The sequence below is a fragment of the Salvia miltiorrhiza genome, chromosome 7 (assembly GCF_028751815.1).
Source record: "Salvia miltiorrhiza cultivar Shanhuang (shh) chromosome 7, IMPLAD_Smil_shh, whole genome shotgun sequence".
Taxonomy (NCBI): domain Eukaryota; kingdom Viridiplantae; phylum Streptophyta; class Magnoliopsida; order Lamiales; family Lamiaceae; genus Salvia; species Salvia miltiorrhiza.
The window spans coordinates 5,046,137-5,070,915 of record NC_080393.1 but is presented as its reverse complement, the minus strand read 5'-3'; the positions used below and the strand labels follow the sequence as shown (position 1 = coordinate 5,070,915).

The 24,779-nt window shown below is 34.5% G+C and overlaps 3 protein-coding genes across 3 annotated transcripts; 2 read left to right on the top strand and 1 right to left on the bottom strand.

The window, feature by feature from the left end:
• The first annotated feature begins 3,960 nt into the window (after positions 1-3,960).
• Positions 3,961-7,279, top strand: LOC130991808 (germacrene A synthase-like). The gene is made up of 7 exons (XM_057916214.1): positions 3,961-4,152; positions 4,599-4,872; positions 5,120-5,492; positions 5,832-6,050; positions 6,162-6,300; positions 6,444-6,689; positions 6,821-7,279. Exons 1-7 carry the CDS (start codon positions 4,051-4,053, stop codon positions 7,118-7,120), a joined length of 1,653 nt encoding a protein of 550 aa, XP_057772197.1. The 5' UTR covers positions 3,961-4,050; the 3' UTR covers positions 7,121-7,279.
• A 1,816-nt stretch (positions 7,280-9,095) lies between these two features.
• On the top strand, positions 9,096-11,409 carry LOC130991820 (pentatricopeptide repeat-containing protein At1g12300, mitochondrial-like). The gene has a single exon (XM_057916224.1). It carries the CDS (start codon positions 9,161-9,163, stop codon positions 10,793-10,795), a length of 1,635 nt encoding a protein of 544 aa, XP_057772207.1. The 5' UTR covers positions 9,096-9,160; the 3' UTR covers positions 10,796-11,409.
• A 7,124-nt stretch (positions 11,410-18,533) lies between these two features.
• Positions 18,534-23,467, bottom strand: LOC130991870 (2-alkenal reductase (NADP(+)-dependent)-like). Its single transcript, XM_057916305.1, has 5 exons — positions 23,154-23,467; positions 19,976-20,153; positions 19,486-19,652; positions 19,173-19,255; positions 18,534-18,961 (listed from the first exon to the last, which is right to left on the bottom strand). Exons 1-5 carry the CDS (start codon positions 23,379-23,381, stop codon positions 18,583-18,585), a joined length of 1,035 nt encoding a protein of 344 aa, XP_057772288.1. The 5' UTR covers positions 23,382-23,467; the 3' UTR covers positions 18,534-18,582.
• Positions 23,468-24,779: the final 1,312 nt, after the last annotated feature.

The window sequence follows — 24,779 nt, the reverse complement described above, 5'->3', positions numbered from 1 at the left end:
TCATTTCCACATCATCACTGCATTCTATGATAAATATATTTTCCCAAACATAAAATATATTATTCGTGACATATATATGTGTAGGTAAATGTTTGGTGATTTACCCACACATATATATATGTGTGGATAAAAATCTTTCTTTACAAAATTTTACCCACACTTGTTGACATTTAACTTATGTGTGAATAAAAAGATAAGGTGACACATAAATATATTTTTAGCCACACACCCATGTGTGACTAAAACCCTTAGTTTCTTGTAGTGTGGCCACCTTATTGGCGCGACTCTGGCCTGCTATTATATTATAGACATAACTCACGCGTATTTATCAAAAGTGGTCCCTTTTATTTTTTTGTAGTACTTAATTACTAGTTAGTTATTCAAACCCCGTTTCAAAAAAAAAAAAAAAGAACTATTCAAACCCCAGCCACAAAAGTATGCATTTTAGTTTTGTGTTATTTTTGAACAAGTACACACACCGGCCTAACAAGTATTCATTGTCACACCTAATTAACTAACAACCGTTGTACTCCACAGCCACTCCAACAAGTATATCTAATAGAAAAAGGGTCGTGTGCACAACATATGAATTGTCTATTTTATTTTTATTATATACTTTATTTTAAAATTAATTTTTTAAATTATATATTATATGTTTATAAATATATATTAATTCATTACATATTACATTAAATCTTTTCCATATACATCTTTTATAATATGTAATCAATCTTTTTGATCTTTCGTTAGCTACGGATTAATCATTAAAATATCGCTATATTGATCAAAACACATAAACGATAAATTAATATTATTAAACAACATATATATTATGAGTAATAATTCATTGTTTAATACTCCCCCTTTCCATTACAAATCTCCCACTTTCTATAATAGGATGTCTCATTACAAATGTCTCATTTTTTTGGCAATATATTATCTGTCTATACCTAATATTTAAATAATTTCCACCAATCCACTGTATTTACTTTCTACAAATTTCTTAATTTTTTGTGCCCAAAAGCAATGAGACATTTGTAATGGAACGGAGGGAGTAATATTTTTTAAAGTTACATATTCACTCTTCCAACTTTATCTCATGACATCAAATTTATGTTTTGCTCTAAAAATCTTTTTTTTTTTCGAACTTCTTTATGAACTCTCTCTCCAATTATTATTTGCGTTCGTTTTCGAAATAAAATTGTCTAAACTTACCGACGATAACATATTTTTCATGATTTAATCACATGATCATATGAATGTAATTTGGTTTTGGTTGCAATAGTTTTTGCCTGTTCAGCACTATGTTCACGTGGGGAAAATGAGAAGTGATTAGTTACACAACTTTCCAACTAATTAATGATAATCAAGAAATTCGTACTACTAGCTATACGTATTGATGCTATTCTTTACTGTTTGTCTATTAATTTATTGAGTATTTTTATTTTAAAGGGTTAATTGTATATAAATTATTTAATTTTTAACAAATTCTCATTTTGCACACAAACTATAAAATATTTATTAAAATTACTCAACTATTATTTTTTTTTTTCATTTTGCATACTCGTCTATTTTTTGTGTGGTAACATGACATAGATATACTTGTACGTTTGGCATAAATATACTTATGTGGCATAAATATGATCATTGTGTGAAAAATAGAACTAACATCGTATTGTACAGTTGGATGAAAACAACGTAATTTCAGGCCTATAATTTAGAGGGAAAATGAGCGAATGTGCAATGAGAAAAAAATTATTAGTTAAGTAATTTTAATAAAGATTTTAAAGCATGTGGAAAAAAATGAGAATTTATTGGAAGTTCAATAATTTATATGCAATTAATCTGATTTTAAAATGGATTTACTATAATTGTAGAATTAAATAGACCAAATTATTAATAGTATTTCGTGTATTTACATATAATAACCCCTTGATTAAAATATGAATTCTTGATTTTCTTGAAGTCTACTACTTTTGTTTCTAACTTTTCTTGCCCTATATAACCTTGATAAATGTGTGCGCACGTAAGGTCATGGTGATTCTGCTACATCAGTAATCTTGATCATGGCTTCTAATATCATTATAAAGCTTTCTATACTTTTCAAACTCAGCATTAGCATTGGCATATTTATAATTAAGAAATGCTCTTATTTTAGCCCTTCTCACATTTCTTAAGATATAAAATAATAATCATTTTCAGCCCTTAGATCATCAAGATCTACGGTTGATTCGTAATCTTGTTAGATGGATTTATGGTCCTGAGTTCGAATCCCAAAGGTAGCAAAAATTTATTTTTCACAATTCATACATTTATACAATAAATTCATACGTGTTCTACATAAAATTCATACATTAAAAATTGCTCTTATTTCTTATTTTAAAATGTGCTCTCACGGTAGTCCACCCCTATATATATATATATATATATATATATATACACACGTTCATTAAAGTTTGGAACAGATAGGAATAAAGATATGTTCCAAATATAAAAGGATATTATTGCCATGAAATCGGTTACACTTTATTAAGCTTGAAAAGTAAATAGTCAATAATATCCATCACAAAGTTAAAAAAACGGCAGATTTGGTGGGATAATTAGAGCTGTCCGATCTTGACATGGACGCACAGGATTTGGTCTTTATTCTTTATCTAAGGGAGTGGTCTCCATTGAACTCTCATATATATATATATATATGAATTGGTTCAATTGAGATTTCTAAATATTTTGATATTTTGAGATAAATGAACATATAAGTTCATTTTGATGAACTTGTCAATTACTAATTTTTATGAACGCGTGTTGGTCTAGGATTCAATCCTTAAAAGTGGCGTGTTTTTTTAATAAATTAAATAGAGTCATATGTTCATCAATTATATTTGTTACGTTCAAAGAATTTATTGATATGTTCATTTATCTCAAAATCTCAAAATATTTAAAATCTCAATAGAAGCTAACCATATACTCCCTTCGTCCCTGAAATAAGTTCATCTTTTTCCTTTTTGGGACGTCTCCCAAATAAGTTCCTCTTTCTTTCTTTCTTTCCATTTTTGAACAACTACCCCACCACTAATAATACTTTATTTATTCTTACTTTTCACTTTTTCACCACTTCCAATACTAATTATAATAATTTTTCACCTTTTCACCACTCTCAATACTAATTATAATATATTTTTATCCACTATTAATACACTTTACAATTTTTCCTTAAAACCCGTGTCGTCCCCGAAGAGGAACTTATTTTGGGGACGGAGGGAGTATATATATATATATATATGGACATAAAATGAACATAAAGCATGAGGATAAAAAAAAGTTAAAAAATCAAAATTTGAATTTTTTATTTTTGGTGAATATATGTTTGTTGAGTGGAAATATGGATCTCTGGTATTTAGTTGCTTTAATTAGAATAAGGTGGGACCAATAAGGGTACTTTTTGTAAAAAATATAGATTAGGCATAATTTTTGTGTATGATCCGAAATAGTAAAATAGACACATTTTTCGTGGACGAAGAGAATATTTAATTAGAATTTCAAAATCTCAAACGTGAGAAAATAATAAATTACAAATTACGATTCTTCTTTACTCGATAACATTGCTTCTTATAGACATGTTTTCTTACAATAATCCTTATGTTAGAGCTACATTTTCTGTTTTACATCGACTTGGTAATAATTATGTGTCCAATATATAAGTTTGGAGTACCCTCTCCTCTAACGAAATCTTTTAAAGAGATTTGGGCATAATTTTAGTATGGTATCAGAGCATACCCAAGTTTAATGTAATTTATCTGTTATGAATGTTGTAGTAGCAGATAAGTCATACCGGCCCATAACCATGTTTTGTTATGTAATAATTAATGGTCTAAAAATTGAATTTATTTAATTAACACATAGTTTAAAAAATTATTTGATCCTCTGCGGCTCTGCCTATAAATAAGTGTGGTTTCTTCTTTAATAACACCACAAACTATTTAGTTTCTATTTTAGCATCGAGACTTCCAACCACTTGTCTTCTTCTTTGGGATTTGCAGACATACATAAATGGCGGCTCTAACCTCCAACAGTTTCTATCATCGTCCTGAGGCCAAGTTCTCCCCCAGCTTGTGGGGTGATCACTTCATCCATCACATTTCTGACTCCGAGGTATATATATGTTTTCTTTTTCTTTTTTTCACTTCACTTACCAACTTTCAAGAAGGAGATTTATTATCGATAGGATTAGGAGGATCAAGAATATATATAGAAATAATATTCCATTCTAGCATAAAAATATGAAAATAATACTACTTACTTTTCATTATTATGCCCATACACGTTTTGCACGGATTTTTCGTATAATCAAAATTTGTGCATGTAACAGTGTTGCAAAATTTATTAATTGTGGGTATTAATGCAAAATTAAAATAATTAATTAATTTTTTTTTAGGGAAAATAATTAATTGAATTAAAACTGGCATACTGCTATTTTGAAGTCATAATTATATAGCAAGATACATGTACGTATTTCCTGATATATTAGGAGTGTACCTGTTTTTTACCACTAAATATTGCGATTGTCGTTTATAATTATTTGGCAATATTGCATGCAGGTGAAGGAAAAATATTCCAAGAAAGTTGAAGTATTAAAAAATGCTGTTAGAAGTCTGTTAACAGCTCCAGAAGCCAAAATGATAGAGACCATGAATCTGATCGACACACTTGAGCGCCTAGGCGTCTCCTATCACTTTGAAAATGAGATCGAACAAAAACTGCAACAATTTTTCAATCTCGATACGAATTATGAGGATGATGAAGCCTATGATTTGTACACTGTTGCTCTCCATTTTCGATTATTCAGGCAGCACGGCCACCCTATATCTACCGGTATAAATTATAACCTTCGGCTGCGTTCACTTTAATTGAAAATGGTCGAAAATATATATTTTTTGCTGTTTTCACATGCATGGTTTATAGGATGTATAATTTTCTCTGAGCAAGATGAAAAAATAATAAAAAATGTGGACAATCCTTTTCTCCCTTTCACTTCAATTAATGATAATATTATTATAGAATAGTGATGTGTGATAATACTTTCTCATATTTTTCACTAAGAGTGTGTTTTATGAAGCAGAAATATTTAGTAAATGGATGGATGTAAAGGGGAAATTCCAAGAGGGCATTAAGAGCGACCCGAAGGGCATGCTGAGTTTGTATGAAGCTTCATATCTGAGAACACCCGAAGAAACCATATTAGACGACGCGCTTGCTTTTACTACAGCCACTCTCAAATCCATGGCGCCAAACCTCGGATCACCTCTCAAGAAACAAGTTGTCCATGCCCTCGAGCAGCCCTTGCATTTGGGAGTTCCTCGAGTTGAAGCGCGCAGTTTCATCTCTATCTATGAAGAGGAGGAGCACAAAAACGAAACCTTAATCAAGTTCGCCAAATTAGACTATAACCTATTGCAAATGCTACACAAAGAGGAGCTCCGGCAACTCTCAAGGTAACATAATTTTGAACCAAAAAAAAAAGGCAAATATTTTGTGCAGTGTATATGGAATTGGTTATCGATCGTGAGAATTACTTTTTTTTTCGTGAAACTATGACGCTACTGCACTGATCGTACATTCATCGTAAAGTTGAATTTTTGTCTCTCGTGTAATTCGAAACCTCAGGTATACTGCATCCATGCATTTATCGAGTTGATACATTGACAGTAAATTTTAGCGATTGAATGACTAGCTCACACTCTTAATTTAAATAAGGATTCTCATTTGAACTTAATTCCTCTTGTGTAGTAGTATATAATACTAGGAAATATATATTCTTGATTGTTGCATAGGTGGTGGAAAGAATTAGGGCTTATCTCGAAACTTACTTATGCAAGAGATAGAGTGGTGGAATGTTTCTTTTGGGCTCTAGCAGTGTACTATGAGCCACAATATTCCCGTGCTCGTATCATGCTCGCCAAAACCATTGCTATGGTATCTGTAATAGACGACACATATGATGCTCATGCCACAATCGAGGAACTCGATGTTTTCACTGAGGCCATACAGAGGTAAATAATTAAATCATCGAAGAATTTGATCAAAAATGTAATATTGTTATAATTTACTTCATTTACAACTAATTATGACAAAATGAATTTCTTGGTTAATTGCACGTACAGGTGGGATGGTGGAGAAATTGGTCGACTCCCTGAGTACATGAGACCTCTCTACGAAGCTGTTTTGCAACTTTACGAGCAATTCGAGGAGGAATTAGCAAAGGAAGGACGATCCTACGCAGCATCCTATTCCATAGAAGCAGTATGATTCGTGTGCCTTCTTAATGAATTATAGGTTATGACTAATGATCTTATTTTTAAAACTTCTAGGCCTTTGTCCTGACTTGCTATATAGTATCTGAATTTGTCTTACCAATTTTGATTTGATTTGATATCCATATATAGCTAAAGGAATTGGCGAGGGCCTACTATGTGGAGGCGAAGTGGGTCATAGAGGGATACATTCCAAATTTTAAGGAATACCTAAAGAATGGTTTCATTACCAGCACCTACTGTTATCTTCTTACCTCTTTTCTTCTAGGAATAGAATCTGCTCGGCGCCAAGACTTCCAATGGATAAGTAAGAATCCTAAAATACTTGTTTCCCAACTCGAAATAGTTAGACTCGTTGATGACGCAGCTACTTACGAGGTAAGAATATCAAAACTATATTTTATTCAAATAGAGAATATTAATTAATTTCACGATCATGTAGCATTTGATTAATTGAGCAAAACTCCACACATTTAACTCTCAATTTTCAATATTTCTGATCTGTTTAGGTTGAGAAGGAGAGAGGTCAAGTTGCTACTGGCATTGACTGCTACATGAAAGAAAATGGTGTGACAAAAGAAGAGGCGATTGCAAAATTTTGGGAAATGTCTAGGAATGCATGGAAGGAATGCAACGAGGAGTGTCTAAGGCCGTCTTGTTATAAATCTAGGGATACTCTTACACGCATCCTCAACTTTGGACGCGTAGTTGAGGTTTCTTACAAGAACAACGAAGATGGATATACTAATCCCGAAAAGGTTTTGAAGCCCCATATTGTTGGGTTGCTGGTCAACCAATTTGAGGTTTAGTCATTTACTACATCATACCACTGGATGTAATTTAACCGCATAGTTCTATTTGTTCTTATGTATTCTATTTTATGGCAATAATAGAAAGTAACAACTTTTTCATTGAAGTTGGTTTACTATATTTGAAATGAGATAATCTATATGGTTCTATTGTTCTTATGTATTCTATTTATGACAATAATAGAAAGTAACGACTTTTCCGTCCAAATTTTGATTTACTATATTTATAAATGAGATAATTTAATTTAGTCATTTCGAGATTATAGTAGTTAGAATACATAAGAACAAAAAAGTGAATGAAGTATTGGAATGAATAAAATGAAAGAAATCCAAATAAAAAAAAAGGTAAAAATGAAAACCTAACAGAGTTTTTATATATATAAAAAAAAATGAAAGAAGGAGAAAAAAAGGACTAAAAACATATGTTATATTCCTCAAAAAATATACTCCCTCCGTTCCATTTGAAATGTCTCAAAAAAAAGGACTTATGTGATGAAAGGAATAAAGTGAGACATTTTCAAATGAGAAATTCAAAATTAAGGATAAATTTCTTTCTATTTATGGGTTACGTTATTTCAAATGAAACAACCAAAAATAGAAAATGAGATATTAATGACCCTCACCCTGACACGGCCTCTCGAGCTTCGACGAAGTGGTGGAAATTTTTTTGGGCACTGCAGCTTCCACCAAAGGTTCTTCATTTCTCTTGGCGTGTGCTCCATAACTTGATTGCGATGAATGTTAATCTTAGAAATCATCATATCCCTACTTCGGCGATATGTTTCTGGTGTAACAAGGACTGGGGCACGACCACACACGGGCTTATTTGGTGTGACGTGGTGAAACCTATGTGGAAAGCGTCGGAATTCTGGGGAGTGCTCAAGCATTCCAAAAGTCTTTCTTTGGAGGGTGTCTGTCAAGCCATGCTTGGTTCTTTTGGTGAGGAAGGTCTTGAGAGGTGGTTGTTCTCGCTCTGGATGGTGTGGAGGTTTTTGTGTGATATTAAGCATGGTTCTTGGCCTAAAACTGATCGAGTGGATTTGAGTTTGGGGGAAAAGCAGCTGTCAGTTTTCCAGAGGGCACGTCGGCAGGTGGGTGTTGATGAACATCTCCTCCCTCGGGAAGGGTCGAAGAAGTGGCACCCTCCGCCTTTCGGGGTGCTTCGTGTCGATGTTGATGTTGCTTATAAGGACGATGGTTCTCGGCATGGGGTTGGTTTCGTGGTGAGGAATTCAGGGGGCTTGCTGGTGGCTGCTGGCTCCCAAACGATTGGCCACACCGAAACGATTTTGCTTGGGGAACTTCATGCAATTCTTATTGCTATTGGGTTTTGTCTGGAAAATGATACGGGACCGGTTGCTGTTTATACCGACTCTCTTCTTGCTGTTCACGTACTTCACGACTCTTCCCAGGGTTCAGATTCTCTCTGCGACGATCTGTGGGAGGCGTTTTCTCATGCTCGACAGTACATTGTGGTGGATTTCTTGCATATGCGGCGAGATGCAAACAGAGCGGCTCATGAGTTGGCTCAGTTTTCTTTTTCTGTTTCTGATGCTGTTATTTGGAAGGCCAATTTTCCTAATTGGCTTCTAAATATTGTATTCTCTGACTCTTCTTAATCATATTCCGTTTGTTGTGTTTCAAAAAAAAAGTACTACTCCCTCCGTCCACGAAATGAGTACCCATATTTCCTTTTTCGTCCGTCCACGAAATGAGTACCCATTTCCTTTTTTGGCAAATGTACCCCACACACCTCTTTAATTAATACACTCAAAAAGTGGGACCCTTAAACTATTCACACTACACTCCATACATTTCTTAAAACTCGTGTCGTCCACAAATGGGTACTCATTTCGTGGACGGAGGGAGTATTGTTTTATTATAAATTTAAAAGGATAAAAACAAAATTAAAAGTAAAATGATTTTTTGGAAAAAATAAAATGATAAACTATTCGTGTAAAATCATAAACCCAAAACCTCAGTAGCTATTTCCCAGATCCGTTTTGTAAGCCCCTCTGTCCTCACTCCATTTCTGGTGGAATGAGAAAAGATGTTCCATTTCTCAATACCTTCAAACATTTTACTCTCAAATCAACTAAAATCTCGTTGAGCAAGATCAGGGCTTCTGCAATGGCGCTGATTCTCAGAAGAATCGCTGGTGAATTGGGTACTTTTACTCACTCCCTCTCTCTCTGCTGTTCAAATTTCCGCTACGAAAGTAAGAGGCATTTTTCATCTATGCTCAGAATCGATTTCAGTTCCATAAACGACATACAATTCGCTAATTTCTTGTTTCGCGAAATGCTACGGGTTAGGCCACAGCCTTCTTCTGCTGTATTCAACAAATTGTTGACCACTGTTGTTAATATGGAGCACCACTCTGCTGCACTCTCAATGTTCGACGAAATGCGTCAATCAGGTTTCCCTGTAAACGAGTACACTTTCGGCATCATTATGCATTGCTATTGCCTTCTTAATCGGGTAGACTTAGGGTTTGCTATATTGGGCAGCTTCTTCAAGCTCGGATACGACCCCGATGTTGTGATTTACACTACTCTTGTGAAAGGGCTTTTTTTAGATGATAGGGCTATTGAGGCAGAAAAGCTGTTTAACAAGCTGTTAGAAGATAATCTTTGTGAGCCTGGTGAATTCATGATTACTTGTCTAATTAATGGGCTCTGCAAAGCAGGGTACACTTTGACAGCATGTGATTATATTGAGCTTTTGGCTAAAAGGGGCTGTGCTGCTAACGCTTATGCTTATAGCGCGGTTATTAAAAGTTTCTGCAAGGGCGGGATGATTGGAGATGCGCTGCATCTGTTGCACAAGATGACCGAGAGGGGCATCTCGCCGGATACTGTCACTTACACCTTGATCATACATGGGTTGTGCCATGCGGGCAGATGGGAAGATATGCGAGAACTGCTACGCGAAATGATTGATAGGAAGATGATGTCTTTAAACGTGATCACTTTTAATGTATTGGTGAATATGCTTTGCAAGATAGGGAAGGTGAAAGAGGCGGAGGATCTCGTGGAAATTATGATTCAACAAAATGTGAGTCCCGATATTTATACTTACACTGCATTGATTGGTGGATACTGCTCTCAAGGGAAAATGGATGTGGCGAAGGAGTTGTTTGATTCCCTCCCGGGCAAGGGCCTCAGTGCCGGTGATATTGATATGTATAGCTACGGTGCTTTGATCAATGGGTATTGCAAGAATGGGGACGTGGATGAAGCTTGGCGCATCTTTAAAGAAGCTCCTGGTAAAGGTCTGCAGCACACGACGCGTAGCTATAACACCATGATAAAGGGGTTGTTGCGTGTGGGCAGATTTGCAGACGGCTGGAAGCTTTTTGGTGATATGGAGTCTCAGGGAGTTCGTCCTGATTTGATCACGTATAGTATCTTATTGGATGGGATGTGTAAGGCTCGTCAAATTGATGATGCAGTTTCATTAGTGCACACAATGGAAGAGCGGGGAGTTAAGCCTAATATGATCACATACGATATCCTCATCCGTGGCTTGTGTAAAGAAGGAAGATCCGACCTTGCAAGAGATATTTTTAGTCAACTTCCTTCCAAAGGTTTGCAACCTAGTGCTGGACTGTATAAGATTATTGTTGGCTCGCTTTGTGAAAAAGGATTGACAGAGGAGGAAGCGATAGTCTAGCTCCAAGAAATGGAGAAAAAATGGGTGTGGAGTTTTGCTGAGAGAAAATGAGCCGAGGGGGTTTGTCAGCAAATTCATCTAACGGATTCAACGCTGCGCTGCTTGATCAAGCGTGAGAACATGAGAAAGATGATGTTTGTAAGGAGATTGTTAAGAAAGTTCTTCACTACTCTGTTTGAAAGGATGGCATTGGCAATGAAGCAGTGTTGGGGATTCTAATGTGCAAGAAAAATGACCTCCGTCTGTGGGCTAAGAAGCATGTCTGATTCTCAAGTAAGCGTGATCTTTTGTTTCGGGATTGTGTCCTATTTCAACTGTGGAATTGTTGTCACGTGTAATTTAAGAACTCTTCATTTTCGTGCCCGTTATCTCTAGTGGGCAGCAGTTGTGGAATTTCTTAAATACACGTGGTGACAATCCTACCCTTGAACTGGAATATGTATCCGGGTAAGCGATGTACATATATAGAATGAGTTAAATAGAGAAGCTACATTTATGGATTGGGTTCAAATAAAAACTTCTTGTCGTAAGAACTGTGAGAAAATTGCACTGAACGTATAAAGTAATTGCACCGCTAATATAATGCACCGGCGTATAATGTTATTGTATTGCAATTTTTTTATATGTTAACTTGTTAAGTGCATCTACTTTATATGTTCAATATAGTGTTCTCATAGTTTTCACAATAAGGATTTTTGTTTTTTAACCATTTCCCTACTATTGTATCAAAATTGTGTTTTCATCTCTAGTTTTGGTCACTTAGAAGATTACACATTGTGTTACTGAATTATGGTTTAGTACAATTCTTCAAGTACATTTGCCAGCTATTCAATGCATTGAGTTGAAGATTAGATGATTTCATTGATTCCTAAATAGTTAGATTGCCATCTCTTTAAATGTTTTGGATTTATCTGAGTTTGGTAGAGGTACTATGATTTCGTATTGTTGAGAAATTCCAGATAATATACTATTGTTTTTAATTGTTGAACATATATATCGTGTTGCAAATGTGATAACACAACTGTTAGCTCAGGTTGCTAAGGAGATTCTTAGCTCTTGTAGTTTGGATGGACCTCCGGATTTTATGGTTGGCTTCCTCGGCTCTTTTTGTTCTTGCTAAGCACCTCGGAAATAGGAGTGTTGGGGGAGCCTCAACACGGCAACACCCACCAACCATTTTAATTTATATTTAGTAATTAATAAATTATGTGTGAGATGAATATTTTTGTAAGTATTATGTTTGAACATGGTTAAAATATAAGAATAATGAATGGATGAAAATAACAAAAGATCTCAATTATCGTGGATCCATAGAGTTTTTTTTTAGGTGTGGACCGATGGAGTATTTACTAAAAGGTAAAGCAAATTTGGCATGGTTTAAGATTTGCTTTGGAGTTTATCAGATTGGGCGTTTGAGTTGCCTTTTATAACATGAAATAGAAGTGCTGTTGGGCCTGGTAATTTTTGGGCTGAATTTATGTTAGGCCGATTATATGAGTCCATTTCTTTGGGAGTGAGTCAAATTCTTTGTTTTTCAAAAGCCCATATCTTGTTACAAATATTTCTATGATCATTTCAGAATTTAATTTCATGGATACGCACTTTTGAGTTTTGATGGTTAAATTACTGTATCACAATTCCTTGCTACACAGAATTGTGAATTGTTGTGGTGTTTCCAATATGTTTTCCTATGTAAGTTCAATAGATTCAGATACCATGACACACAGGATATAAATGATCTTCACCACTTGGATATTCAAAAGGGGTACTTATATTTGTAGATTTATAGATAAAATTTTAGGTCAGATGTCAGATCAGAAGTGCAAATGTACAAACTCAGATTGTCATAATTTAGTTGGATAATCTGAAATCAGATGACTAAATGTCTAGATAAATAGAATTAAGTTAGATAATCAATTTCAAGTAATTAAAACTTTTGATTCGAAATATATATTGAAATTAATAATATATCACATGTGTTTGAGATATACTCCCTCCGTCCGCCAAAATTATGTAAAATTGCTTGGGCACAGGATTTAATAAAATTAGTGATGATTTTGATGTAGTGGAGAAAGTGTCCCACCACTTTATGAGATGTGTGGTTGAGATTGAGTTTTGAGTGGGTTTTTTGTAAATAAAGAGTGTTAGTAAGGATAAAATATTAAAGAAGATGGTGGGACCATTGCCATAAAAGGAAAGTGACATAATCTTGGCGGACGCCAAATATAGTAATTTTTACATAATTTTGGCGGACGGAGGTAGTATATAGACAGGGGATCTCATTTTTTTTTTTACATGCATGTTACAATGCCAAATCTTGATTTTTCAACACTTAGCTAACATAATAATGAGTAGTTTTACATAACCTAAATATATGTACTTATTAAAGAAACTATTGAATTAAGTAGATACATTTCAATTTTATGCAAATATACAAATTACATGTACAAACTTGCGCACTAAAGTCTATTTTTACACATGAAAATAAAAATTATGCCCCTAAACATATAAACTTAAAATGGTTATGATTTTTCACACGATTGTCAATTGACGTCTGAAATATCTACATGGTTTAAATCGCCGATATAATAAAATATAAAATTAGATGTAATCATCATTTCCATTAGTCACAATGATATTAGTTTGTCACTTAAGCTAGTCACAATTCCTTGAAAATTGACAATCGTATGAAAAATTAGAGAAATTGAAAATTTGTGCATTTGAAGGCGAAGTTTTTAGTTCATACGCAAAACAAATATTGGGTGAAAGTTTTGTTGAAGATAAAGCAAAAGAGATATGGAGAATTTTGTAATTGTATTGAACTTAAAACTGAGAAGTGTACAGATACAATATATAAGAGAAGCCACGCTTCTGGTGTAACTGAAAAGCTAACTCCTAACAACCTAACTAATTTGCTGAGCTGGCAGCTGATCTAACAACTAACAACTTTTCCTAACAAACACGCTTTTACTTTGTAAAGCTTAGTTATACATCTAACATACTCCCAAGAACTGTTTGAGCTTCAACCTCCGGGATCTGAGTCGGTGAGCTTTAGCTGATTGCGAAGATAACAAAACCTATGTTCAGCGAGAGGTTTAGTAAAAATATCGGCGATTTGATTTTCAGTGGGAACATGACCAACTTCCACAACCTTTGCCATTACCTTTTCTCGAACAAAGTGAACGTCGACTTCTATATGCTTAGTTCGAGAGTGAAACACAGGATTGGCTGAAAGGGCGACTGCACTGGTGTTATCACACCAAATCTGATGAGGACTGGGAATAGATAGGCCAAGTTCTTGACAAAGAGATTGCATCCAGAGAAGTTCAGTGGTAATATTGGCAAGTGACCGGTATTCAGATTCCGCGCTACTTCTAGACACTACCGGTTGCTTTTTAGAACTCCAAAGCACAAGATTATCTCCAAAGAAAACACAGTGACCTCCCGTTGATCGTCGATCATCGGGGCAACTGGCATAGTCCGCATCAGCATAACCAACAAGTCGAAGATGAGATGATGGTGTGAACTGCAGGGCAAGTGAGGAGGTACCTTTGAGATACCGCAGAACTCTCTTGCATGCAGACCAATGTGAATCCATGGGTTGAGACAAGAATTGGCTTAACTTGTTGACAGCAAAAGCTATGTCTGGGCGAGTGAGAGTCAAATACTGAAGACCACCAATGATACTCCTATAGAGAGTTGGATTAGAGAAAACTTGGCCATCAGTTTTAGTGAGCTTGGGGGAAGTAACCATGGGTGTAGCGCAAGGCTTGGAAGAAGCCATATTTGCCTTAAGAAGTAGTTCATGAAGATACTTTCGCTGGCAGAGTGAGTAAGAAGATGCAGATGGTTTGGTGACCTCAATACCCAGAAAATAGTTTACTTCACCAAGATGCTTTAAGGCAAATTTGTCATGTAACTGAGCAATAATGCTATCCACAGCAATAGAGTCATCACCTGTGACTAAGATGTCATCAACATAGATGAGTATCAAGAGGAGCTGTCCATTTGAGCTTTTGTGGAACAGAGAGAAATCAGATGTAGAGCGAGTAAAACCAAGTTGATAGAGATAACTTCGAAGCGTATCATACCAAGCCCGAGGAGCTTGTTTAAGCCCGTACAAAGATTTCTGTAGTTTGCAAACATATGTTGGATGGGCAGCATCTTCAAAACCTTGTGGCTGATGCATATAAATGATGTCATCCAAGTCACCATTGAGAAAAGCATTATTAATGTCTACTTGCTGAATATTCCAGCCTTTAGTTGCAGCGAGAGAGAACAGAAACCGAATGGTGGAGGCTTTGACAACAGGGCTAAAGGTTTGAAGGTAATCCACCCCTGCAACTTGTTCAAAACCTCGAGCAACAAGACGAGCTTTGAGCTGATCAAGAGAGCCATCAGCGAATGTTTTGATGCGAAAAATCCACTTGTTACTTATGACTTTGTGACTAGGGTCAGATGGCACCAAAATCCAGGTCCCCTTGATGCCTAGAGCACTGAACTCCTTGTTCATGGCTTCAAACCAACCAGGATGTTGCAGAGCTTCTTCAGTGGATAGTGGAAGAGAGGGAAGTGGCTGTTTCTCAGATATATCAGCAGTACTATGGACATTGAAAGCTTCATACACAACAATATCAGTGGTATTAAGCTCATTATTCACATTAACATAAAAAACCTGAGCAGCAAAACTTTTTGGTTTAGAAATCCCATGTTTGGCACGGGTCATCATAGGATGATTGTTTAATATCTGAGGTGGTGGTGAAGGTGATGAGGAAGAGACTTGAGATGGAGAGCTGGCAGTGAGTGATTGAGAACTAGGAGTAGAGGATGAAGATGAGATGGGTGAGTTTGGATCAGGAGAGGAAGTGATGATGTCTGGTGAAGAAGAATTTGTGGAGATGGAGTGAGATGAAGATGAGGCAGGTGATGAGGGAGGTGATGGAATAGGTGGAGATGGAGGTCTGGATATATGTGGGACAGAGAAAGAGGGGAGTGGAGACTGTGATGACATGGAGGGCAGAGAGATAGGAAACATAGAAGTAAAAGGAAATTCAATCTCATTGAAACTGACTGTATCTGATATATAAATTCTTTTGTCAGAACTGAGGCATCTGTAACCCTTATGTGATTCACTATAACCAAGAAAAATACACTTAGCAGACCTATATTGAAGCTTGTGATGATTGTATGGTCTTAGGTATGGAAAACAAGCACAGCCAAACACTTTGAGTATGGTATAATCAGGAGATTTTTGGAATAAGACTTCAAAAGGAGACATGTGATTTAGTGAAGGAGTGGGTAGTCTATTTATGAGAAAAGCAGAAGCTTGGAAGGCATCCCACCAATACTCATAGGGCAGTGTGGATTGAGCTAGAAGAGTGAGGCCAGTGTCAACTATATGTTGGTGTTTTCTCTCAATCCTACCATTTTGCTGATGGATATAGGGACATGGATGTTGGAAATGAATACCTAGGTTCTTGAGATGAGTAACTAGAGGTCTAAATTCTCCCCCCCAATCGGTTTGTAGAGCCTTGACTGACAGTTTAAACTGACACTGGACATGAGCTAAGAACTGTTGTACTACTGTGGCTGCTTGAGACTTTAGGGTAAGAGGAAAGATCCATGTATATCTAGTATAATCATCAACAAATGCTATGTAATATTTGTATCCAGCTGTGGAGGTGATGTGAGCAGGACCCCAGAGATCAGAGTAAACCAAATCAAAAGGAGCTTTGGAGGTTATAGCTTGTGTGGTGTGTGGTTTTTGGTGTAGTTTGCCAAGTTTGCAAGCTTCACAGAAGGCAAGTTTTGCACCATTAAAAGGAATGTTAAGAGCTTTACAGACTTTTGCTAAAGCATAAGCACTTGGATGACCTAAACTTTGGTGCAATGTATTCAAAGAAGTATTACAGATGCCAGCAAATGACTCAGATTCATTACACAGTACAGAAGTTGAAATGTGATTGGACTTACTTTTATTTCTAGGTAATACAGTAGAAAGAGCAGATGAAGTACAGGAAGATGTAAAAGCAGAATTACAACTTCTTGACTTGGAGAGTGATGAGAGGTCGAGCTGATAGAGGCCATTAGAGAGGCTGCCCTTCAGGAGAATCTGGTTGGTGTGATTGTCCTTAACAAAACAAGAGTTATGATTAAATTCAATGGTAACATGATTATCCTTTGTGAATTGGGAAATACTAAGTAAATTCTTAGTGATTTGAGGAACATAAAGGATGTTATTTAGCAATAAGGAATGATGAGTAGAAGAGGAAGGCAATATAGAGTTTGAACCAGTAGAAAAGATAGGGATAGATGTACCATTGCCAACCACAAGAGATTCTGGACCAGTATAGTCATTGCTAATTGCCAGATTATTCATGTCATTGGTGATGTGAGCTGTGGCTCCACTATCAACATACCAACTGTTATCACCATTGGAATGTTCCTGAGAAAACAATGCATCAGAGGAACCATTAGAATCTGAGTAGAAGGCTTGAGGAGAAGTGGCTGAAGTTTCAGTAAAGTTGATGTCAAAGCGCTTAAAGCACTTTATAGCTACGTGGCCGTTCCTTCCACATAATTGGCATGTTATAGTTTTTCCAGAGGATGATCTGCCACCACGGTTTGTAGAGCCTCCTCTGTTAGAGCTGAAACCTCTGCCTCCTTTGTAGGCAACATGTGCAGTTGGTTCAAAAGGATTCAGCACCATAGATTGCTGCTGTTGCAGCCTGAGCTCATATGCTTGAAACGCATATTGAACCTCTTGAAGATTCTGATTCTCAGAGTGATGCATAATGCTCACAACCAGTGCTTCAAATTCCGGTCCAATTCCAGCTAAGATGTACATAATCAGCTCGTCATCGTTGATAATCTGACCTACTGCAGATAGTTGATCCGCGAAGCCACGCATTTTGAGAAAATACTCATCCACGGATTGAGAACCTTTTTTTAGTAGACTGTAGTTGCAGGCGAAGTTGCATAACTCTTGCCTTTGACTGCGACATGAACAGACGTTCCAACACATTCCAGAGAGCAGCAGCGGTTGTGCAGCGGACGACATGGCCTAGCATTGACTCTCCAAGTGAGGAAAGAAGCCAGCTTAAGAGAAACTGATCCTTGCGATGCCAAACATCATAATCTGGATTAGATCTGGCACCACCAGCGGATGTAGAAGGAAGAAATGGTGGAGGAGCAGCAGCGGAAGTGGAGATGAATCGATCGAAGTTATGCGCATGGATTGTAGATATAGCTTGAGCACGCCAGAATGCGTAATTGGAGCGATCAAGCTTGATGATCGTAGGAAAATGTGGAAGATGAGGAGAGTTAGATCTGGAATCCATTGATGAAGAGAGCTTTGCAGAAGTGATTTCACCGAAAAACTGTTGAGAAGATCGATCTAGAATAGATCGAGAAGAAGCATGGAAAAAGAAGGAGAAAACGATCTAGAATTGATCGGAGTGAAGATCGATTCACGTATAGAATTCAATCTTCACGAACTGGCGATTGATACCATGTTGAAGATAAAGCAAAAGAGATATGGAGAATTTTGTAATTGTATTGAACTTAAAACTGAGAAGTGTACAGATACAATATATAAGAGAAGCCACGCTTCTGGTGTAACTGAAAAGCTAACTCCTAACAACCTAACTAATTTGCTGAGCTGGCAGCTGATCTAACAACTAACAACTTTTCCTAACAAACACGCTTTTACTTTGTAAAGCTTAGTTATACATCTAACAAGTTTGCATAATTAGACACAATTACCCCTAAATTAAAATAAATGTTGATCAGGTAGGCGCCACAAGCACAACCTGCTTACCTACATTTCGGCCGGAAAAGAGGCCAACTACAGCAGCTGGTGCAGCTTCAATTCCTTCAACAATATCTTCAACATAAACCAATTTTTCTTGCTTAATCAGCGGTAAAACCATCTCCAAATACTTGGGATAGAGGTGGTAGTAGTCGAAGACGATGAATGCTTCCATGCGGATTTGCTTTTTGACCAAGCATAGCAAGTTCCCAATTTTTTCTTCCTCCTCAAGAAGGTACTGCGATATCATCCCATTAGCAGCAATTCGGCCGTGGGCTCGCATGTTGGGGAGCGCCGCCTCCAGCATCTTCCCTCCCACGTTGTCGAAGTATATGTCGATCCCATCGGGGAAGTACCTAGTTATGTAACAGTGCATAGGGGCGAAACAATAAAAATGAGCCCTTTATCTACCATTAAAAAAATGACAGCAATAAAAACTGAAATCGGAACCGGTCCAGATGGAGGCGGTTATGATGTTGGTTTGGAACCGTTGACTACGGTTCCGGTTCGGGCCGATTTGACGGTCCCGATTCTGAATGAACACCTCTAACCACAGCATGCATTTACCTCTTTAAGGCTGCATTTAAATCAGCTTCTTCTTTGTAGTTGAACGCATCGTCAAACCCAAATTTGGTCTTTAAAAGATCCACCTTTAACAAAGTAAGTATATGATTATTTAGATATATAAAATATACATTGCTGCATCAAAAAAAATGCTTAGATTACTTTATTAAATTTGGTTGTTCTGATTCCTGAACCCAGACTTATCACTCTTTATCAATTAGCACTGCGAAATACGGTATAATTAATTTAACCATTTACTTAATTCGCCTATGTATTAAAATATGATGGAAAAAATTAAAACTATGATGTAGTAGACCTTATCTTGGGTTCCGGCGCTTCCAACGACATAACACCCAAAAAGCTTAGCAAATTGGCCAGCGAGCTGACCAACGGCTCCTAAAGCAGCAGATACAAAGACGCTTTCGCCCTTTTTCGGACAGCAAATCTCATAAAACCCAGCATATGCAGTCATACCAGTCATACCTTCACAAAATAAATAAGGATTAATTGACTAAAAATTCGTAAATTATTATAGAGTTGATGAATAAATAATGAATTTTAATTATTTTTGAAATTTCGCTAAAATTAAGATTCTGACCAAATTGAAATTAATTCGGCGTCGAAATTTTTAGATAGCTCATGTTAAAAAAAAAAAAAAAAAAAAAAAAAAAAAACAATGCCACGTCAGTTTTAATTTCAACAGAATCTTAATTTCGGAAAAAAAAAATCGAAAATCAACAAATTGTGTATTTATTTACCACATGACATGAATCGATGCAGTGTTTCGACAAACGTAAATATCTCACCAAGAATTCCAGTGTAGAAAGAGAGGGGCACATCCGTACAAGTAATTTTGAATAGACTTTGAGTAGATTTGATGAGGGAGTACAGCTCGAAGCCGGTTATTCCCCAAATCAAATCACCCTTTTTAAAATCTGGATTTGAAGAATCCAAAATTTTGGCAACTCCATATCCCATAATAACCTATGTGTAGAGACAGATGAATGAATAAATTACTGTCATTTTATACATTAAAAAAAAAAAAGGAAAAAGAGAGAACAAAACGGGAATTCGAAAAGATCACAAGGGGTGTTTGGGGGAGCACCAGTTTTAATAGAATTTTTTGATAAGAAAAAAGGTAATCTTATAAAGAAAAATGGTACCAGAAGTACCAACACCACATTACAGAAATTCACTTGTCACCTTCTCAGTCATCCAAGAGGAGAAGCTGAGTTCAGTTTTAGAAAGATTATAAATCTTTGTTCCAACTCCAAAATCTAACTTTGATGTCGCGAATCACACTCTGAATATCCCATGGTTTCCCTTCAAATCGGCTATCATTCCGGTTCTTCCAAAAGTTTTAATAGAATGGTTGAGTGGTGCGAGTGAATTGTGAATTTTATTTTGATTATAGTATTAAAGTGACTATAAATGGATAGTAGGGAACATTAATTCTTTTTTATTGTAAACTTATCTTGAAAAAAGAAAAAAAAAATCACTCTTAATATCATTTCTTTCTTTTCCATTATTTCCCATAAAATAGAATTAGATTCTTATTGATTCTTCATTTTCACTATAAATGAGGAATTGGTGTGATAATATTATTTCTCCTTTGTAGTGAAAACGATGAATAAGTAAGAGTCAAATTCTATTTTATAGGAAACGAGGTAAAAAAAAAGAATTTTAAGGATAAAGTTTTATTTTTTCCTTCTTTTTTCATGATAAATTTACAACTAAAAAGAACTCATCTTATACAAAAAGAAATGAATAATACTACGGTAGAAGAACTAAATCAAACTAAGTAAAAAAATTGGATTACAGAAAGACTAGTTCTTAATTTATTTTTCTTGTCATGTTGAGTGTAGAAAGGAGCACGATTTTTAAGAAAAAAAATAATTTATTTGTTAATAAAATACTCCCTCCGTCCACCAATCAACTTCTCATTTGCCTCTAAAATTTTGTCCACCAATTAACTTCCACTCTGCTTTTTGGACTTATATACCCTCCTTTACTTTTTAAATTACTACACTTTATCAATTGGACCCACCACACTCTATCATTACTTGTCTAATTAATCCAATTTGATTTTAATTAAATAGAGTAGGATATTTCAAAATTTTCAGTTTATTTTTTATTTTCTGAATTTTCAGTTTATTTATTTTCTGAAAATTTTATTTTCAGTTTATTTATTTATTTTCTGAATTTTCGGTTTATTTATTTATTTATTTATTTATTTTTGAATTTTCAGTTTATTTATTTTCCAGTTTATTTATTTATTTTTCTGAATTTTCAGTTTATTTTTATTTATTTACTGAATTTCCAGTTTATTTATTTATTTTTTAATTTTCAGTTTATTTACTTCCAGTTTATTTATTTATTTATTTTCTGAATTTCCAGATTATTTATTTATTTACTTTCTGAATTTCCAGTTTATTTATTTATTTATTTTCGAATTTTTAGTTTATTTATTTTCTAGTTTATTTATTTCCAGTTTATTTATTTTCTAAATTTTCAGTTTATTTATTTATTTACATTCGAATTTTCCAGTTTATTTAATTATTTTCTGAATTTCCAGTTTATTTATTTATTTACTTTCTGAATTTCAGTTTATTTATTTATTTATTTTCGAATTTTCAGGTTATTTATTTTCTAGTTTATTTATTTCCAGTTTATTTATTTATTTTCTGAATTTTAAGTTTATTTATTTATTTACTTTCTGCATTTCCAGTATATTTTATTTATTTATTTTCAAATTTTCAGTTTATTTATTTCCAGTTTATTTATTTATTTTCTGAATTTTCGGTTTATTTATTTTCGAATTTTCAGTTTATTTATTTTCTGAATTTTCAGTTTATTTATTTATTTATTTTCTGAATTTGCAGTTTATTTATTTATTTATTTTTGAATTTTCAGTTTATTTATTTTCCAGTTTATTTATTTCCAGTTTATTTATTTATTTATTTTCTGAATTTCCGGTTTATTTATTTCCAGTTTATTTATTTATTTATTTTCTGAATTTTCAATTTATTTATTTTCCAGTTTATTTATTTATTTTCTGAATTTTTAGTTTGTTTATTTATTTATTTATTTTCTGAATTTCCGGTTTATTTATTTCCAGTTTATTTATTTATTTATTTTCTGAATTTTCAATTTATTTATTTTCCAGTTTATTTATTTATTTTCTGAATTTTTAGTTTGTTTATTTATTTATTTTCTGAATTTTCAGTTTATTTATTTATTTACTTTCTGAATTTCAAGTTTATTTATTTATTTATTTTTGAATTTTCAGTTTATTTATTTTTCAGTTTATTTATTTCCAGTTTATTTATTTATTTATTTTCTGAATTTCCTGTTTATTTATTTATTTATTTTCTGAATTTTCAATTTATTTATTTTCCAGTTTATTTATTTATTTTCTGAATTTTTAGTTTATTTATTTATTTATTTTCTGAATTTTTAGTTTATTTATTTATTTTCTGAATTTTTAGTTTATTTAATTAAAGTGTAAAAAAAGAATAAATAAATAGCTTATCCAAAAAAAAAAACTTTAAGTCAAGGCATTAAAATAATGTCAAATAGCTAGTGAAAGATTAGTAAAAGTAATCACAATACATTAACACTACCCTTTTAGTCTTTTACACCACCTTTACACCACCTTTTTCAGCTTTCTTAGTTTCCGTGCCGACCACCAAATGGGAAGTTGATTGGTGGACGGAGGGAGTAGTTACTAAAAATGGACGGACTAAAATAGAAATTAGAACACGAATTCGTGGGTGGAGAAAATATTATTTTAAAAATCTTATTGTCGGAAAAATTCAATCTTAGCTTCCTCAACTAATTTTCGACGCCCCTGAATAAAACTTGTGAAGAAGGAAATTCAATGGAAAAAACATCAAGGGAAGAAAAGAAACTATGTATATAGAGACAAAGATGATGAGCCAAAAATGGAGTAAACGAGATGGAGAAAATTAGTAGTGAGCTGACCTGGCCGGGGGTATAAGAGTCAAAGTAGGAGTCCTCCATCTTCATCATACGAACTACCACGAAAGGGTCGCAAGATAAGTAGAGATTCTTCACCAAAACGGCGCCGTCGCAGCCGTCGGGAACCTTTAGTTCAACTGTCGAGGTTTTCAAAATCATGTCGGATTCTTTAGGAGAACCCTTCACGTAGTCTTTTAGTATGATCTGCTTGTTGCTCATTTCCTCCCCCATTTTTCACACTCTCTGCTTTTTCTTTCTTCACGCTTTGGGTTTTATTTATAGGGAATAATAATTACTTTATTGGACATAACATGAATTTTCTTTTTAATGGTTGTATGACGGTTCAATTTTTATTTTATTTAAAGGATGTCAATATCTAATCAGAGTAAAAGCATCTTACTAAGTAATTGAACTATACTTTATCGACAGATCAGTATAAGACAGTCTGGCAGTAGAGTTTTCCTATAAACTATTGTTGTTCGCTCGATGTGATTGCAGGTATGTCATTTAAAAAATGTCAATAAGCTCGGCAAATGATGTGACCTCTTTTGGTTAAGAACAAATATTTGGTTAAACTCTGCAATCCCTTCTAAGTTAAAAAGAGAGATTTCAATATACCAACCAATATTCATTAAAACTCCATATGGAGAAATCCCTAGTAGAGAAAATAGTACTCAAACCACCAAACTAAACAGGTCTAAAATAAATTGTCAAGAATCATCAAAATCAAACAAATAAATATTCCCACCATTTCGACTATCTTGAGACCTTTTTTTTTTCTACACAAAAATTAAAAAAGTAATGTTTTATGTGTAAATGAAAAAGTGAAAAGATTAATAAAGGATAAAAAATTTAACAAATAAAGAAATGTTTCAAGATAGATGAGACATCCGAAATGAAAATAGTCTCAAGATAAATGAGATGGAGGGAGTAATATTCCATTGTTCCTGAAAAACATGCTCAATTTGTCATTCTAAGAGGTTTCTCAAAAACTTTCATTTCTCATTTTTGGACACCACTCGCTCACAATAAAATAAAATGAGACCATTTCTTCACTCACACACATTCACCTAACATTTCTTAAAACATGTGTCGCTAAAAGAATTACATATTTTTCAAGGACAAATGGAGTACAAGAATGGAATATGACCACCACCCCCGTGACATGGTTGAAGCCGCGTACAAAAGAAACATCTACACGTTTGTTTCAAATAAATTATTAAAGCGAAACAGTGTTGCTGATAAATGATTGCAGCTGGAAGAGGGGAGAAAACTACCATGCAACGAAAAAAATACGATACAAGGTTAGAATGGTTCGAGCTTTATTAAAACCTTAATTATGGAGGTACCTATTTTTTTTTTCCATTTTGAGAGTAAAACTACATTTAAAACAGAAGAATTGGAAATTGAGAATGAGATTGATGCAAGCATTAGCCTAGACTAGAAATCATGTTGGATTATAATAATTGAGGGACGTGGCTGAGTTTGTGAAAATCCTCTCTTTATTCTGATATTCTATAAATTAAATCTCTAGTTTTCGAATAGAAATGCGACTCAATCCATCTAGAAGCATCTCCAGACTAGAACAATAATGGATGGCTCGTACCTCCACTCTCCACTCCCTCAATT